Genomic DNA, 18,998 nt, shown 5'->3' with positions numbered 1-18,998 from the left:
TCTGCTACATTACTGACTGCAGTGACAAACTATAGCTGGATAACAGCAAACAGATGTGATAAACATGAGTGACATGGTTGTCAGGGACAGGGTTAACGTTATATTAGTTATATAAAATGATGGGGTAATTTTTTATTAACTTTCCAGTATGTATTTCACAAACTAATTAGCAATTTAAGGAGAACAGATCGCTCAAATCCACACTGTTTAACTCCGCCCTGTCTGCAGAACCACTGTCAGCTCAGAGTCAGCTCTGTAAACAGTGGAGTCGGAGCGCGCTCTGCTGGACATACTATGCTATGACACCAATTCTAAAGCATTGTTTTCTGCATTATATGTTCTGAAAAAAAGTTTGCATATCAGCACATATCTATAAAATATACGCCGATACCGATATATCGTGAAAGGCTAATATTGGCTGACCGATATATTGGTCGGGCACTACTGTTTTGTTTTTTGTTTGTTTTTTAACAAGATTCACTAGCCATTTAATATGAATGTGAACTCCACAGCGATAATGAACTGTCCTTATAAACAGGTGCACAGAAAACCCCAGTGAAACTCCAGGGACACAGTCATGTCATTTATACTGTCCACTGGTGTCAGATGGGACGTGTCAAACCCTACTGACAGCAAAACTGGACTGTAAAACCTTTGTTTTGTTAGCTCAACCCTGAACAGATCTTACTAGCTGTGCCTGACAGAAACATATGTATATATCTATGTGCGTGTGTGTGTGTGTGTGTTCTTAAAGGAGTGGCCCTCAGTAAAAAACACAGGATACAAGACATGGGGTTATGATGACCACATACTGTATATGACTAAAGCCTTTGTCTAATGAGCTGAGGTACAGTCAGTGATGTCCTGCCATTATATCTGTGATGATATTGTACATGCCCACAATAGATGATTGGCCGACTGACTCACCATTCATCATGGCAAACCTCTTGAGGTCGTAGTAAGTCGACAGTTTCTCTGTGGGACATTGTGACACGCACAGCGCCATGGACTTAATCTTCCTCTGGATGATGTCTATGTTGCATGGATCCAGGAAAAAGACATATCTGTAAATAAAACAACCACAAATTCAGTCAATTTTGCCTTTGTTTCAAGGCACTAAGAGTATTTGGGTAATTCTATAAAGTACATCCCTTTTCCACTTAATAATGTGATTTTTAAACATTCTATTAGACAAAAAAAAAAAAAAGTAAATTGCATTGTGACATCTAAAGACAAATCATAAATACTGATATATTAAATATTTGCTAGTATATAACTTCACCTTCAGGGAGGTAAAAGGTTGGATGGTAACAGAGTAGACAGCTTTACAGTTTAATTTGACATTACAAGCCTTGTGCTCAAGGCTGTGAAACTATAAGTTGCTTTTTAGAAAGATAATTTAATGCTGATATTTCTACAAATGCACATTTTCATTTATCAATTGTCTTCTTTACAAAATCATGGTAACAGGGTTGACATTTATGCAAGGATACTATTTGTTGACTTCAGTTCGGCTTTTAACACCATCAACCCTGCTCTCCTATGGACTAAATTAACCCAGCTCTCTGCCTCTATCTGTCAGTGGATCACAAGCTTCTAACAGACAGGCAGCAGCTAGTGAGAATGGGGAAATTCACCTCCAGCACATGTATGATCAGCACTGGTGCCCCCCAGGGATGTGTGCACTCCCCACTACTTTTCTCCCTCTACACAAATGACTGCACCGCCAAGCACCCCTCTGTCAAGCTCCTGAGGTTTGCAGACGACACTACATTCATCTGCCTCATCTAAGATGACGATGAGTCAGCATACAGAAGGGAGTTTGAACAGCTGGCTGTCTGGTGCAGTCAAAACAACCTGGAACTGAACATGCTTAAAACTGTGGAGAATATAGTGGACTTTAGGAGGAACACCCCAACACTGACCCCGCTCACCATTCTAAACAGCACTGTGGCAGCAGTGGAGTCATTAAGGTTCCTGGGCACTACCATCTCACAGGACCTGAAGTGGGAGACCCACACTGACTCCATTGTGAAAAAGGCCCAGCAGAGGTTGTACTTCCTTTGCCAGCTGAGGAAGTTCAACCTGCCTCAGGCGCTGCTGATACAGTTCTACTCAGCAGTCATTGAGTCTGTCCTCTGCACTTCAATAACTGTCTGGTTTGGTTCAGCTACTAAGTCAGACATCAGAAGACTTCAAAGGATAGTTCGGAATGCTGAGAGGATTATTGGCGCTCCCATACCCACCCTGCTAGAACTATACACATCCAGAGTGACAAAAAGGGCTGGTAAAATCACTCATGACCCCATTCACCCAGCACACTTCCTCTTCGAACTGTTGCCCTCTGGCCGGCTCTACAGAGCACTGAGAACCAGAACAGCCAGGCACAGGAACAGTTTTTCCCTCAGGCTATCCTTCTCATGAACAGATAAAACTGACCCCAAATACTTTCCTTTGGTTGATACAACCATGTGCAATATTCAATCCATCCATTCCTACTTCCTCCTTCATTTATATTCTTTAACATATCCTACCTCTTCTTCAGTACATTACATCAACTGCACATAACTGTATATCTGTATATAAAATATTTGTATATATAAAAATGATATTGAGCTATTGTATATTTCTCTTTTTTTGATCTGTTATATCTTATTTTTTTGTATTATTATTTTTTATGTCACTATATGTATATATGTTTAAATGTATATGTTTGTATGTATATACGTTGCATTCTCTTGCACTGGAAGCTTCTGTCACCATGACAAATTCCTTGTGTGTACAAGCACACTTGGCAATAAAACTCACTCTGATTCTGACATTTTGAGATAACCCCCTACTGACAAACATAACACAAAAGATTTTTAATAAAGATTTAAGATAAAAGAGAGACTTTTATCTTCTTGCAAGGATGGCATCATTATGACAAAGGGTTATCTATTTATATATATATTTATAAAATAGTTTGATACTTTAAAAAGGGAAAAATCAGATGGTTAAATGGTTGACATGACATACACCGATCAACCACAACATTAAAACCACCTGCCTAATATTGTGTAGGTCCCCCCTCTTGCAGCCAATAAAGATTTCTCTGCTAAATTGTCTCTGATGCAACTTCAAGGTAAAAGCGCTTCACGTGTGCTATAAGTAAATGTCTTATTCACTATGCACTGTATGTACAATTGGTTTGATTCTGTATTTTTTGAGTAAATGCGATCGCTAACATGGACATGCCATCCATGGTAGCTTGACTTTTTATTTAGATTCTTTTTAACAAAGTTAAAATTTTGTGTGAAATTGTTTATTATATATATATATATATATATATATATATATATATATATATATATATATGCAATTTTATTTTTATGTTATTTACTATATTAAATTGTGTGCTATATCGGCATTGTATCGGCCATTAAAAAACCTATTTCGGTAACCACTATTCAGCAGTGCTGTGATTCGGCCGCAGGTAATCACAGCAGTGCCGATTTAGGGCCATATAGCACAATTGCTAGTATGATATTGCTTATATACAGTTCAATGAACAACTGAGTATGGTCACAAAAAAATGCATTTGTGCATGGAACTACTTTCTAACGCGACAGATCAGAATCTGCTGTTGCTAGTTCAAACCAAATGATGCGTCCAAGCCTCTCAAAAACGTCACTTTAAAACTAGTATCACGGCTTGGGCTGTTTATAACAAGTTATTGGAGAAACAAGGATGGATGTGTGTGTGTGTGTGAGAGAGAGAGAGAGAGAGATAGAGAGAGAGAGAGAGAGAGAGAGAGAGAGAGAGATGGAGCATGTGCGATCACCTGTTGCCACTCCCAAGCAGAGATGTTGTAGTGTGTTAGTCAGCTTTCTAAAGATAATGTCATTTTGGTAAAATGCATATTATTTTCTCTGTGGAAAAACAGCCATCCGAGCAAGGGTATTCCACCCTATTTTGCGATAGCCGGTGCGCAAGAGTCATTCACTACTATAGAAACCACAATGTTCTCCGCCATTTTAACAGCATGTCCTCTCCAATGTGGAAACTACGGTAAGAGGTAAGCACCTTGAGTTTGTGTAATTAATCAGTCTGCTGTGTCTCTCAGCTTTGGTGAGCCTTAATGCTGAAGTTGTTAGTTTAAAGCTGTTTTTCCCAGCTTTAGTAGTGTAGTAGTAATCTGAGAAATCATGGGAGTGCCAATGAATGAAAATACTGACTGGAAATGCACGTCACCTCAGCGGACTCATTTACACACAAAAATGGTCTTTTGCCACCACCTGCTGGCTAAAATCTATGATGTCACAAAAATAAATGTAAAGAGACCCATCTAGCTATTAACACATCTGCACTGCTCTTACACTTTAGTTTAGAACTGCTCGAACACAAGCAGAGTGATACACATCGTGAAGCGTTTGTGTGCTTATGTTCTGAGACATCAACACTCTTGGAACATCTCTTGTCCGATCAGGTACTAACTGTTGTATATTTATTAATAACAAGTCTTTTTACTAATACATTATACTAAAACCTAAAAATACAGAGAGATTAAAGACTACTGATGAGGATATTAGAAAGTTTGTGGAACTTCCTAAATTGACGACTGAGCAAAAAAATTCTCTTGATTCTGAGATAACCTTGGAGAAGCTGGGAGAGGTAATTAAGGCCTTGCCTACAGGCAAGGCTCCAGGGCCAGATGGCTTTGCCGCTGAATTTTTTACATCTTATGCTACAGAACTGGCTCGACTTTTGTTAGAAGTTTAAACAGAATCATTAAAGAATGGAAAGCTTTCACAAACCATGACACAAGCCCAGATCACTCTGATTCTTAAAAAAGACAAAGATCCAAGTGAATGTAAGAGTTATTATCCATTTTCCCTGATCCAGCTAGACGTTAAAATATTGTCATAAAATTTGGCTAACCGATTAAGTTATGGCATCTCTTATACATGTGGATCAGGTGAGGTTTATTCGGGGCTGCAGCTCTTCTGATAACATCAGGCGTTTCATCAATATCATGTGTTCAGTGGCGAATGATCAGACTCTGGTCTCTGCCATCTCACTTGATGCCGAAAAGGCGTTTGATATGGTAGAATGGGATTATCTTTTTGGAAATTGGAAATATATGGGTTCGGGAATACTTTTATTGGATGGATTAAGTTATTTTATAGACACCCGGTAGCGGCGATTCAAACAAATGGATTAATTTCAGATTATTTTACTATGGATAGGGGCACCCCGCAGGGCTGCCCTCTTTCTCCATTATTGTTCTGTCTTGCCTTGGAACAATTAGCAACCATGATAAGAAAGGAGGAATATTTTCCAGGGGTGATGGCGGGAGGTATGGCGCATAAGCTTTTGCTTTACGCAGATGATATTTTATTATTTGTCTCCGACCCCACTAGATCTATGCCTTGCCTCCACAGAATTATTAATTCCTTTTCTAAGATCTCAGGATACAGAGTTAATTGGTCTAAATCCGAAGCTCTGGCTCTGACAGCATACTGCCCAGTAACGGCTTTCCAGCCGGGCGCCTTCCAGTGGCCCAAACAGGGCATTAAGTATTTGGGCATTTTATTCCCATCAAATTTGTCTGATTTAGTTAAGCGTTAATTTTGATACCTTAATACAAAGGTTTTCGAGTGATGTAGGCAGGTGGGCTTCATTACATTTATCTATGGTTGGGAAGGTTAATGTTTTTAAAATGAATTGTATTCCAAAAGTCAACTGCCTGCTACAGTCTCTCCCTATAGATGTCCCCCTCTCTTACTTTAAGCAATTTGATAATATAGCAAAGTCCTTCATTTGGAATGGTAAGCGTCCTAGATTACATTTTAATAAGTTACATAGACCGACTGACAAAGGTGGGCTAGGTCTACCCAAGATTTTGTTTTATTATTATGCATTCGGTCTCAGACATTTGGCTCACTGGTTTCCACCTGAGAGAGCCCCTCCCTGGTTTTGTCTTGAACAGGAAGTTCTTGCCATTGCAAAGCCTTTCTATCAAACTAACCAAAGAAGTTAAGTTACACCCCGTTATCTCGCATTTGCACTCAGTATGGACAAAAGTGTCCAGAGTGTTTAATTCAGACATCTATTTTAATGTTGCCTCAAGCATATGGCTGAACCCAAAATTATGGATTAATAAGTCCCCTTTCTGCTCGTCAGAGTGGATTGTGAAGGGTGTTACTACATTCAGTGACCTATATGAGAGTGGAGTGTTGAGATCGTTCGAAAATTTGGTTCAACATTTTGGGATTCCCACATCTCAGTTCTATAGGTATTTACAGCTGCACCACCTGCTCTGTATTGTTTTTGGGAGTAGCATACACCCCCCTAAAGCGGCAGATACTCTGGGAGAGGTGATTACTGCTTTTGGAAAAGGTCATGAGGGATCAGTGTATTACTCCCTGTTAATTCAGAGTCTGGGGGATGGAGCTCTAACTTCTATAAAGAGATTATGGGAGAAAGATTTAAACTTGGTACTGGAGGAGGGAGTGTGGGCTAGGATTCTAACAAATGTCAAGTCTGTATCTAGAGATGCAATGGTTCACCTTATGCAATTCAAGATTTTACATAGATTCTATTGGACCCCTTCTAGATTGTATTGGCTTGGTCTTAAAGACACACCCACCTGCTGGCGATGTCAATCGGAGGATGGAGACACAACCCATTTTTTTGGGGGGTGAGTTAAGATACAAGGGTTTTGGTTGAGGGTTCAGAATATGGTATGTGACTTAGCGTTCTTGGAGGGTTCTCGGGTGGAATAGTGGAGAGAGAGGGGTAGCTGTCAATGTGTGTGATTTTTATATATATGTTTTATTTTTTTCTTTATTAGTTTTTTGGTTTTTGTTTTCTTTTGTATGTTCATGTATGACCACAGGGGTGTTTGTTGAGGTTTGGAGTGGGGTTGGGGATGGGGATGGGGAGAAGGGGTGGTGGTAGTGGGAGTTAAAAGTTGATTGTGTATTTATGTTTTGTAAAATAAAGTAAAATATAAACGTTTATTATAAAAATAAAAAAATTATGTTCTGTTCAAAGTAATCATATCACTACAGAAAACTTGGAATACATTGCACCTTTTATTTAAAAACAAAAAAAGATATTATATATAATAAAATAAAGTAAAAAAAAACTTACTGGAGTTTTGATGCTGTGTTTAGAAAAATGGATGACATCAGCGATTTATTGTTAACTTTCTAATTGCACACAATATGAAAAAAATTTGATGATATATCATATATATATATATATACACACACACACACACACACACACACACACAACTGGTCAAAACTCATCAAACACTCATTCTAATTTATTTTATTTTTATTTTTTTCACATTTTCGAATAATAGTACAGCCATCAAAACTATGGAATAACAAATGGAACTATGGGAATTATGTTGTGACTAAACAAAATCCAAAATAAATCAAAACTGTGTTATATTTTAGCATCTTCAAAGTAGTCACCCTTTTCCTAGAATTTGCAGACATGTACTCTTGACATTTTCTCAACCAACTTCTTGAGGAATCACCCTGGAATGCTTTTTAAACAGTATTGAAGGAGTTCTCATCTATGTTGGGCACTTATTGGCTGCTTTTCTTTATTATTTGGTCCAAGTCGTCAATTTCAAAACCTTTTTTTTTTTTTAATTCAATTTTAGTTTTAGAATTAAATAAATTAATATGGTGGCACAATTATATTTTTGTCTACAAAACTAATTTCAAACATTTAAGCATACGCCTTCAGATCAAAAGATTTTGAAGATCATGAGAAACATTTCGGTCAAATGTTTCAAAACTTTTGACCGGGAGGGAGGGAGGGAGGGAGGGAGAGAGAGAGAGAGAGAGAGAGAGAGAGAGAGAGAGGGAGTGAGTGTGTGTGTGTGTGTGTGTGTGTGTGTATATTCAAATAAAATCATTTTTATCGTCACACAACCATATACACAAGTGCTATAGTGTGTGAAATTCTTGGGTGCAGTTCTGAGCAACATAGCAGTCATGACAGTGATGAGACATATACCAATTTACAATAAACTTCAGATATACACAACACAATTTACATATCTAATATACAAATAATTACACACAACACAATATACAAATAATAACATACAATGTACAGTATAGAATACACACAATATAGAATACACATTATACAATAAAAAAAATAGTATATATAGTATATATAAAATGTACAGCAGGTTGTATTGTACTGTATTGACATTCAGGCTGTCGGTTGATTGTCAGTTGCCAGTGTGTTGTTAAGAGAGAATATAATTTATGACAGTCCAGTGTGAGATAAGATTAATAAAGTGCAGTGCTGATGTATTTTGATCGTGAGAGATCAAGAGTTCAAAAGTCTGATTGCTTGGGGGAAGAAGCTGTCATGAAGTTGGTTGGTGCGGGTCCTGATGCTGCGATACCGCCTGCCTGATGGTAGCAGTGAGAGCAGCCCATGGCTCGGGTGGCTGGAGTCTCTTATGATCCTCCGAGCTTTTTTCACACACCACCTGGTATACAGTGCATCTGGAAAGTATTCACAGCGCTTCACTTTTTCCACATTTTGTTATGTTACAGCCTTATTCCAAAATGGATTAAATTCATTATTTTCCTCAATTCTACAAACAATACCCCATAATGACAATGTGAAAGAAGTTTGTTTGAAATCTTTGCAAATTTATTACAAAAAAAAAAAAAAAAAAAAAATCACATGTACTCACAGCCTTTGCTCAATACTTTGTTGAAGCACCTTTGGCACTAGTTACAGCCTCAAGTCTTTTTGAGTATGATGCTACAAGCTTGGCACACCTATTTTTGGGCAGTTTCTCCCATTCTTCTTTGCAGGACCTCTCAAGCTCCATCAGGTTGGATGGGGAGCGTTGGTGCACAGCCATTTTCAGATCTCTCCAGAGATGTTCAATCGGGTTCAAGTCTGGGCTTTGGCTGGGCCACTCAAGGACATTCACAGAGTTGTCCCGGAGCCACTCCTTTGTTATCTTGGCTGTGTGCTTAGGGTCGTTTTCCTGTTGGAAGATGAACCTTCGCCCCAGTCTGAGGTCCAGAATGCTCTGGAGCAGGTTTTCATCAAGGATGTCTCTGTACATTGCTGCATTAATCTTTCCCTCGATCCTGACTAGTCTCCCAGTTCCTGCCGCTGAAAAACAACCCCACAGCATGATGCTGCCACCACCATGCTTCACTGTAGGGATGGTATTGGCCAGGTGATGAGCGGTGCCTGGTTTCCTCCAGACATGACACTTGCCATTCAGGCCAAAGAGTTCAATCTTTGTTTCTCATGGTCTGAGAGTCCTTCAGGTGCCTTTTGGCAAACTCCAGGCAGGCTGTCATGAGTGGCTTCCGTCTGGCCACTCTACCATACAGGCCTGATTGGTGGAGTGCTGCAGAGATGGTTGTTCTTCTGGAAGGTTCTCCTCTCTCCACAGAGAAATGCTGGAGCTCTGTCAGAGTGACCATCGGGTTCTTGGTCACCTCCCTGACAAGGCCCTTCTCCCCCGTTCACTCAGTTTGGCCAGGCGGCCAGCTCTAGGAAGAGTCCTGATGGTTCCAAACTTCTTCCATTTACAGATGATGGAGGCCACTGTGCTCATTGGGACCTTCAATGCTGCAGACATTTTTCTGTACCCTTCCCCAGATCTGTGCCTCGATACAATCCTGTCTCAGAGGTCTACAGACAATTCCTTGGACTTCATGGCTTGGTTTGTGCTCTGACATGCACTGTTAACTGTGGGACCTTATATAGACAGGTGTGTGCCTTTCCCAATCATGTCCAATCAACTGAATTTACCACAGGTGGACTCCAATCAAGTTGTAGAAACATCTCAAGGATGATCAGTGGAAACAGGATGCACCTGAGCTCAATTTTGAGTGTCATGGCAAAGGCTGTGAATACTTATGTACATGTGATTTTTTTACGTTTTTTATTTTTAATAAATTTGCAAAGATTTCAAACAAACTTCTTTCACGTTGTCATTATGGGGTATTGTTTGTAGAATTTTGAGGAAAATAATTAATTTAATCCATTTTGGAATAAGGCTGTAACATAAAATGTGGAAGTGAAGCGCTGTGAATACTTTCTGGATGCACTGTATATGTCCTGGAGGGAAGGAAGCTCACCTCCGATGATGTGTCTGGCAGTTCACACCACAATTTGCAGGGCTTTGCGGTTGTGGGCGGTGCCATTGCCATACCAGGCGGAGATGCAGCCAGTCAGGATGCTCTCTACAGTGCTGGTGTAGAACCGTGTGAGGATGTGGCGGTTCATTCCAAACTTCCTCAGCCGTCTCAGGAAGAAGAGGCGCTGATGAGCCTTCTTCACAATGGCCTCAGTGTGGACGGACCATGTGAGTTCCTCAGTGATGTGGACACCGAGGAACTTGAAACTGCTGACTCTCTCCACTGGTGCTCCATTGATGGTGATGGGGCTGTGTTCTCTTTCTCTTCTCCTGAAGTCCATCACAAGCTCCTTTGTCTTGCTGACGTTGAGGGAGAAGTTGCGCTCCTGATACCAGCGTGTCAGAGTGTGCACCTCCTCTCTGTAGGCTATTTCATCATTGTCAATGATCAGACCTACCACCGTCATATCATCAGCAAACTTAATGATGGCACTGGAGCTATGTGTTGCCACACAATCATGTGTGTACAGGGAATACAGGAGTGGGCTGAGAACACAGCGCTGTGGGGCTCCAGTGTTGAGGGTCAGTGATGAGGAAATGTTACTGCCCATTCTAACCACCTGGCGTCTGCTTGACAGGAAGTCCTGGATCCAGCTGCACAGCGAGCTGTTTAAGCCCAGAGCCCGGAGTTTCACATCAAGCTTGGAGGGCACTATGGTGTTGAATGCTGAGCTGTAGTCTACAAACAGCATTTTCACATAAGTGTTCCTTTTTTCCAGGTGGGAGAGAGCAGTTTGTAGTGTAGATGTAGCAATGGCATCATCAGTGGAGCGACTGTTGCGGTAAGCAAACTGCAATGGGTCCAGTGAGGGAGGCAGCACAGAGTAGATGTAATCTCTGATTAGTCTCTCAAAGCATTTGCTGATGATGGGGGTCAGCGCAACCGGACACCAGTCATTTAAGCAAGTAATTTTGGTTCGCTTTGGTACAGGCACAATGGTGGATGTTTTGACGTTTATTAAAATACTAATATATAATTTAGGGTATGTTACTTTGAGAAAAAATGAAAATAAATTAAAGACATTTAATTTAAATATCTGAAGTGAAAATGAGTGGCTACACATTTTGTGGATGTCAGAATACTAAATATGTAAAAAATAAATAAAAATAAAATAAAATAAAACCGAACACTGCTGTTAAACAACTTGATTGCACTGAAATGATGTTTACTCACTAACAAATAACTGAATTATATTTTTTATGGATGATCAATGAAAATTGCTTTTCTAAAGGCAGTTCTCCCAATCAAAAATGTGCAGTCACCACACAGTGCTCCATGCCAGAAAAATACTATAATGATCACCAAGAAGTAATTTGAGCACAAAAAAAAAGGATGTTAATGTTTAATTCAAAGTTATCCCTACATTATTAACCAGTTTATTGCCATCTTATATGCACCATGTGCTTGCCGAGTGAAGAAAATGAATGGGCTGGTTACCCAGAGGTAAAACAGAGGTGCAATAGAGGTGCAATAGAGGTGCAATAGAGGTGCAATAGTCATTTAAGCATATGTATATTAGGGACACATATGGCACCCGTTTTGTAGACCGACCCATTTCACATTAAATCTTTTGAAGAATGAAATGCAATTTCATGGAGTCTAATCTGATGCTCCCGTTGAAATTAAAACACGGCATTGTATGATAAATATCGACTTTGAACAGAAGATATTTTTTGTCACAAGACCGTTCAGCCCAGCGTTTTGGCAGAGAGCTTGTTTACAAGTCAATCCTCCGCTGTGGCCATGGCTTTACTTCAGCATATCATGCGGTGTGAAGTGGGCACTGCGCCCACGTAGTGACGAGGGAGCCATTGTCTTGTGTGCTCAGCACAAAAACAGACTGTCAGTAGCAGGGGACGCACACGCTTGAGGAAAGAGCCCTTCAGCCTTAGCACACAGCCTGTCAAAACAGCATGGCCATTGAAGACGTTTACTTCAAAAAAAATAAAAAGAACCTTTTTAGCACTTATAGACATTTCTGTTTTGGGAAAAAGTACTAAAAATATTGATGACTCGCACTCTGGGGTCTCTCCAATTTGTTTTCAAATACAATGCACTCATCAGCATTGGCAAACAAAACTGCTAAAAAATTACTGTTTACAAAACAGGTTTCATGAACACTCCCCCGAACTGCCACTGGGTGGGGAGACAGATAGTCATGCTCCAAACTCAAGCCATTGGTTGAGTCAATGTTGGGCTAGTCACCCTCTTGAAATAAAGAGGCACAAGTCTGGCCTGTAATATACCAGACTAAGTTTACAGTACTAACAACAGGAACAATGAAAATGAACCCTGAACCAATATAACACAATGCTTACTGAAACAAATTGTATGCTATGTAATAAACACAACCCCAATTCTGAAAAATTTACATTTACATTTATTCATTTGGCAGATGCTTTTATCCAAAGCGACTTACAAAAGAGGAAAACATAAGTGAATCATCTAAAGGAGACAGTGGTATGAAAAGTGCCATATTACAAAGTTTCACTAGCATCAGAATAGTATTCAAAACAGACTAAAGTGCAACAAGAATTATTTTTAATTTTATTTTAGTGACTGGTTAAGTGCTCATGGAAAAGATGTGTTTTAGCTGTTTTTTGAAGACAGAAAGTGAGTCAGCTTCACGGATGGAGCTGGAAAGGTCATTCCACCAACATGGTACAATGAAGCCGAAAGTCCTGGAAAGTGTTTTGGTGCCTCTTTGTGTTGGTACAACAAGGCGATGTTCCTTAGCTGACCGCAGGCATCTAGTGGGCGCGTAGCTCTGCAGAAATTATTTTAGGTATGCTGGAGCAGACCCAGTGACTGTTCTGTATGCCAGCATCAGCCTTGAACTTGATACGTGCATCAACCGGCAGCCAGTGAAGAGAGACAAGGAGTGGTGTAACATGTGCTCTCTTTGGTTGATTAAAGACCAGACATGCTGCTGCATTCTGGATCATTAGCAGGGGTCTAACTGCACATGCAGGGAGGCCTGCAATGAGAGCATTACAGTAGTCCAGTCTTGTTATGACAAGTGACTGAACAAGAAGCTGTGTGGCATGTTCAGAGAGGAAGGGTCTTATCTTCCTGATATTGTAGAGTGTAAATCTACATGACCTTGCGGTCTTTGAGATGTGGTCTGTGAAATTTAATTTGTTATCGATGGTTACCCATAGATTTCTGACCGTTTTGGAAGGCATTACTGTAGTTGAACCAAGCTGCACAGTGATGTTGTGTTCAACAGCAGGGTTGGCTGGAAAGACAGTACAGAAAATGCTAATAAAAAACACAAAGGAATTATTAATAAATTCTATTCACCCTGTTCTATATTAAAAGCACTACAACAACACATTATTTTATGTTTTACCTTTTGAATTTAATAGTTTATTTTTATATAAAAAAAATTAAAAAAAAGTCATAAGTATGTAATGGATGTCATGACATGGGCTCGGGAATACTTTGATAAACCTTAGTCAGTCAACATCATTCGCTGCTGTATCCACAGATACAAGTTAAGGCTTTACTATGCAAAGCAGAAGGCATACATCAACACTGTCCAGAAGCACTGCCAACTTCTCTGGGCTTGGTCTCATCTTAGTTCTCATCAAGAACAGTGGAATCGAGTTCTGTGGTCCAACGAGTCCACATTTCAAATAGTTTTTGGAAAGAACAGCCATTGTGTTCTCCGGGCCAAAGAGTAAAAGGAGTATCCAAGCTGTTATCAGCATCAGGTCCAAAAACCAGTGTCTGTCATGGTATGGGGGTGTGTTGTGCCAGTGGCATGGGTAACTTGCACATCTGTGAGGGCACCATTAACGCAGAAAGATATGTACAAATTTTGGAGCAACATATGCTGCCATCCAGATGCCGTCTTTTTCAGGAATGCCCTAGCATTTTCCAGCAGGACAACTTCATACCACATACTGCCCGGATTGCAAAAGCATAGCTGCATAAGCAGAGAGTTCGGGTGTTAGACTGGCTTGCCAGCAGTCCTGACCTGTCTCCAACTGAGAATGTGTGGTGCATTATGAAGTGCACAATATGGCAATGAAGGCCCCGTACAATTGCCTAGTTTTAGACCTGCATAATGGATGAATAAACTTGTGTCTTCAGTGCCCAAACATTTAATAAGTGTTATTAGAAGAAATGGAGAAGTTACACATTGGTAAAGACTCGACTGTCTCAAATGTTTTGGAGCATGTTGCAATCATCTGATTTGAAATGAGTGTATATTTAAAAAAATATATATGTATATACTAAATTAAATTCACAGGTAAAACATCAAATAATGTATTACTTAATAATTGTAGTGCTTCCAATATAGCACAGGGAGAATAAAATTGACAAATGACTCCTTTTTGTTTTTATTAGCATTTTCCATACCTTATTAGAACTGGGGATGTACACTGAATGCACATGAGGGGCAAAGATGCACCATAACCCTATTAAACAGAGCTCAGGATAAAGTGAGGGATCGTGGGCAGTGGGACTTGGCTGCCTGCTGGATGACGGTATTAACAGCTGTGAGAGTAAAACTAAGCTAAATGCAGATGAACTTTGCTCGGCTAACAACATTAGCTTGCTAACTCTGTATGTTTCCTGACACACAGTTACACACTCAGCATGTACTTTTGCCACTACAACAGTTCAGTTTAAAAAAAAAAAAAACTTTTCAGCAAATGGTCAATGAAAGGAGGTGCTTAACCTTAAAAAAATTGTTCACCGGAGGTCAAACTCGAGAATTCATGGCAAATTTGCAGCAAACTTGCCGCAAATTCACCACTGGTCATTTTCATGAGCTTTGTGGCAAACTTGCAGCAAATTGTCCATTGTTGCCAAAGGTTTGCCTGAGGTTCACCACTACCGGCGAAGAGCTGCAAACTTCTGGCAAACATTTGCGGCGAATCACAAGCTCATTTGCATGTGAAAATAACGATGCACAATGGACAAAGAGGTGCCCAAAAGAAGAACTTTCCATGGTTCAAGATCATGGACAGTGTGCTGGGACATCGTCCCGCTGTTAGGGGAGAGACCACTCGGGACACCATAGCAGTTGAAGTCGGTGAATTGTCAATGGTAACTTATCTTGCTAGCTAGCTAACATTTCCATACAATATAAACTTGATATTCTAGATAACTAGATAACATGCGTGTTTGTTTTGGCTTGTGAAAAGGGTGGGGTGTGTGACGTTTGCACCAGGACGGCATATTAAAGGTGGGTTTTAGGGCAACGCTGCGGGGCTTTTGGCCCGATGGTGGGAATGCAGAGCGATTTTGGTCTCGTGGCTCAAGGTCCGAGGCTATTGACCCCGGCTGACCAGTTTATGGCCTTGGCTCGCACAGGCCCGACAGTGGAAAAGCAGTTAACAGGTGTGTCACTTGCCATGACAAAGAGGGAGACCACACGTGGGTTAAATGTTCTAATAAAAGTAATTTATTAAAGGTAAATGTTAACATGGAATAAATTATAACAAAAACAACAGAAACCAAATAAATTGTTCTCACCCAAAACCAATTGGATCGCTTCAGAAGACATGGATTAAACCACTGAAGTCATGTGGATTACTTCTGCTCCCTAATGCAATATCTGGACCTTCAGAGAACTGGTCACCATTCACTTGCATTGTATGGACCTACAGAGCTGAAATATTCTTCTAAAAATCTTCATTTCTGTTCTGCAGAAGAAAGTAAGTCATAAGCATCAGGGATGGCATGAGGGTGAGTAAATGATGAGAGAATTTTCATTTTTGGGTGAACTATCCCTTTAAGGTCAGTCAACATGAATACACCCATGTGCAGCGTTATTAGCGAGCTTGCGCAACTTACCTGCATCTGTAAGATCATTCACGTAGAGACATTTTCAAGAACATGTTATTCGATTTTTTTGTTTAATTAGTCTACAAAAGGAATTAAATCTGCTCAAAGACTCTTAAGCACCCATTCACTCATGTGCCATCTGCAGCCAAAAGCCTTTCACACATCTGCCTAAGTAAGATATGCCAATCATCATTCTTTTGTCTGTATTCTGCCCATTAACACTTTAATACACCAATCTTTGCAGTAGGTCATCATAAATTACAATAACAGTGTAATCGGCACATATTATGGCTGCATATAGTGTGTTAGCGCATTAGCGCCAATGCTAAAGGAAAACATTACAAATTACACATTATCTACTGAATATATATTACTTTAAATCATCATTGAGTAGTTAAAACAGCTTCTTTTACAATGAGGCAATTAAACAAGGCAATTTGCAGTGAGTGTGCCAGGGATTTAAAGCCGGCTTTTCACTGCATCCGACAAACGACAGACAATAGACCAGGAGTCATTAATTTCCAATGGAGAGTCGTACAGGGGCTGCATAGGGTCCTGATTATATGCGGATGTGACAATTTTGGATCCGATTTGAGCTTCGGCTGCATTGAAATATTTCAACTCCTGCGACTAGACCATATACGACTGCACGACCGAAAGTGATGTAGTCATGCAAAACTATCAGCGCGAAGTGAGAAATATCAATGAATTTTGACCTAAAGTTTATTCTAAATGCAAGCTACTTCTGTGTTTTGGACAATTATGACAGTTGAAGTCAGAAATGATTATTTACATTGCAAATATATCACAAAAAGCTTTTGTTATTAAAGTAAATGTTTGATTAAGAATGTCATTTATTTCTGCACAAGCTAAACCTACATATTTAAAATCACATCTGCATTTCTGCTTCCTATTTCCTGAATTATGGTTGTTATTGCTGTTAATGATCACAATAACAGCTTTAAAAATACTATTAATAATAAATACTGAGTGAATATTATTCATGAATTTCACTGAATTCATCCATCTGCTCAACAAACTCACACACAGTAATGTCATTCTGAGGTAAACATTTGTTAGCTTCTCTCTCAATTAATATCCATTGCAAGCAAAATGAATGTTCATCACTATGGCCACTAGGGGGAGAGATACGACAGTCATATGTGAATGTCAGAGACATTTCGTTCCATTTTTTGTAATGGAATCAGTAATAGGCAGTGGCAGGGTTTTAACACAAAATGTGTAACACAGCTAAACAATATGTTTGTGGCTAAGTATGTTAATTAATATGAATGCACCAATACAAAATTTAGGTGCCGATCCTAATATCGTTTTTAATGAGTCTTTTTTTTTTTTTTTTTCAATATAAATATCGAAAACTCCTTTAAAACAACATACATTTACTTGGGAGCTATACTTCAGAAGAAAAGTACCAGACCACTCCACCTCCACTCTGAAAGCCCAGTGAACGTTCCAGATAAGTCCCGCCTGACCCTCAGGCTTGAACTAATCTAGTCAATCTCCACTGTTCCACTATTGGGCCAGTGCGAGCCAGGGCCATAAACTAGTCAGCCGGGTTCAATAGCCACGGACTATGAGCCGCGATACCAAAAATCGCTCTGCCAAAAGCCCCGCAGTGTGGCCCTAAAACCCACCTTTAATACGCCGCCCTGGTGCAAATGTCACACACCCTGCCCATTTCACAAGCCAAAACAAACACGCATGTTATCTAGTTATCTAGAATATTAAGACTGTATGGAAATGTTAGCTAGCTAGCAAGATAATTTAACGTTGAGCACTCACCGACTTTCACTGCTATGGTGTCCCGAGTTGTCTCTCCACTAACAGCAGGACAATGCCCCAGCACACCATCCATGATCTCGAACCATGGAAAGTTCTTCCTTTAGGCACCGCTTTGTCCATTGTCCATGTTAACGGATTTGTAATGTGTCCACAATTTTTTTTGCTGAGATGCAGGTGCGTGACATCACACAAATATGTCGGCACCCAGAGATGTACAAAGTTTGTGATAAACATTCACTTTTATTAAATGATATCGATCAATGAGTCAAAGTTCCTACATTACAAGATATTAAAGCTTGTTTAACAATTGTTTGCAGACTACCACCCCTGGGGTTCGCTAGCTCGAATCCCAGGGTGTGCTGAGTGACTCCAGCCAGGTCTCCAAAGCAACCAAATTGGCCCGGTTGCTAGGGAGGATAGAGTCACATGGGGTAACCTCCTCGTGGTCGCTATAATGTGGTTAGTTCTCGGTGGGGCGTGTGGTGAGTTGAGCGTGGATGCCGCAGTGGATGGCGTGAAGCCTCCACACGCGCTATGTCTCCGTGGCAACGCGCTCAACAAGCCACGTGATAAGATGCGTGGATTGACAGACTCAGACGCGGAGGCAACTGGGATTTGTCCTCCACCACCCAGATTGAGGCGAATCACTACGTGACCATGGGGACTTAGAGTGCATTGGGAATTGGGCATTCCAAATTGGGTGAAAAAAAATAAAAAAATAAAAAATAATAATAATAATTGTTTGCAGAGACTGGTGTACAAAACAAAGTAAATTAAACTCTCTTTTGATGATCGTACACCTGTAGCACAAATGCTAGCAAAGCATCTTTGTTTATCAGTTGGGTTGCTAGGAAACAGTCAAACCCCTGTTAAGCTAACAGGAACATTGCAGTTTTGGTTGTTTAAATGTCATTTTCCAAGCATCTGGCAATGGAAGTCCTTTATGGTCGAATTTTGGAGAATTAAAGTAGGAATATCCCATATCTGACTTGAATGAAACGCAGCACGAGTTTCTCGCTAAAATCCGCCTTTGACATTGACCGTGCCTCAATCCCCAGTTGGCCTTCTTTGGCCCAAGGGTAATTGGCAGGCCAAAGGCCATTAGCCCCGCCATTACAAAAATCGAGAGATCACTGCAAATTTGTCGCAAACTTGCAGCAAATTCACCACTGATCGTTTTCACATGCATTTGAGATT

General features: G+C 40.1%; 1 protein-coding gene across 3 annotated transcripts in view; it reads right to left on the bottom strand.

Annotated features, from left to right (window-relative positions):
- LOC127417598 (choline transporter-like protein 1) overlaps positions 1 to 18,998 on the bottom strand; it is a 173,561-nt gene that overhangs the window by 131,240 nt on the left and 23,323 nt on the right. For all 3 annotated transcript variants that reach the window (XM_051657633.1, XM_051657634.1, XM_051657635.1), the window contains one exon: positions 928 to 1,064. In XM_051657633.1, coding sequence (XP_051513593.1) covers positions 928 to 1,064 — 137 coding nt within the window. The remainder of the gene's footprint in view (positions 1 to 927; positions 1,065 to 18,998) is intronic.

Source organism: Myxocyprinus asiaticus, chromosome 27 (genome assembly GCF_019703515.2).
Source record: "Myxocyprinus asiaticus isolate MX2 ecotype Aquarium Trade chromosome 27, UBuf_Myxa_2, whole genome shotgun sequence".
NCBI classification, from domain to species: Eukaryota; Metazoa; Chordata; class Actinopteri; order Cypriniformes; family Catostomidae; genus Myxocyprinus; species Myxocyprinus asiaticus.
This window is presented reverse-complemented; position numbering and strand designations above follow the sequence as displayed.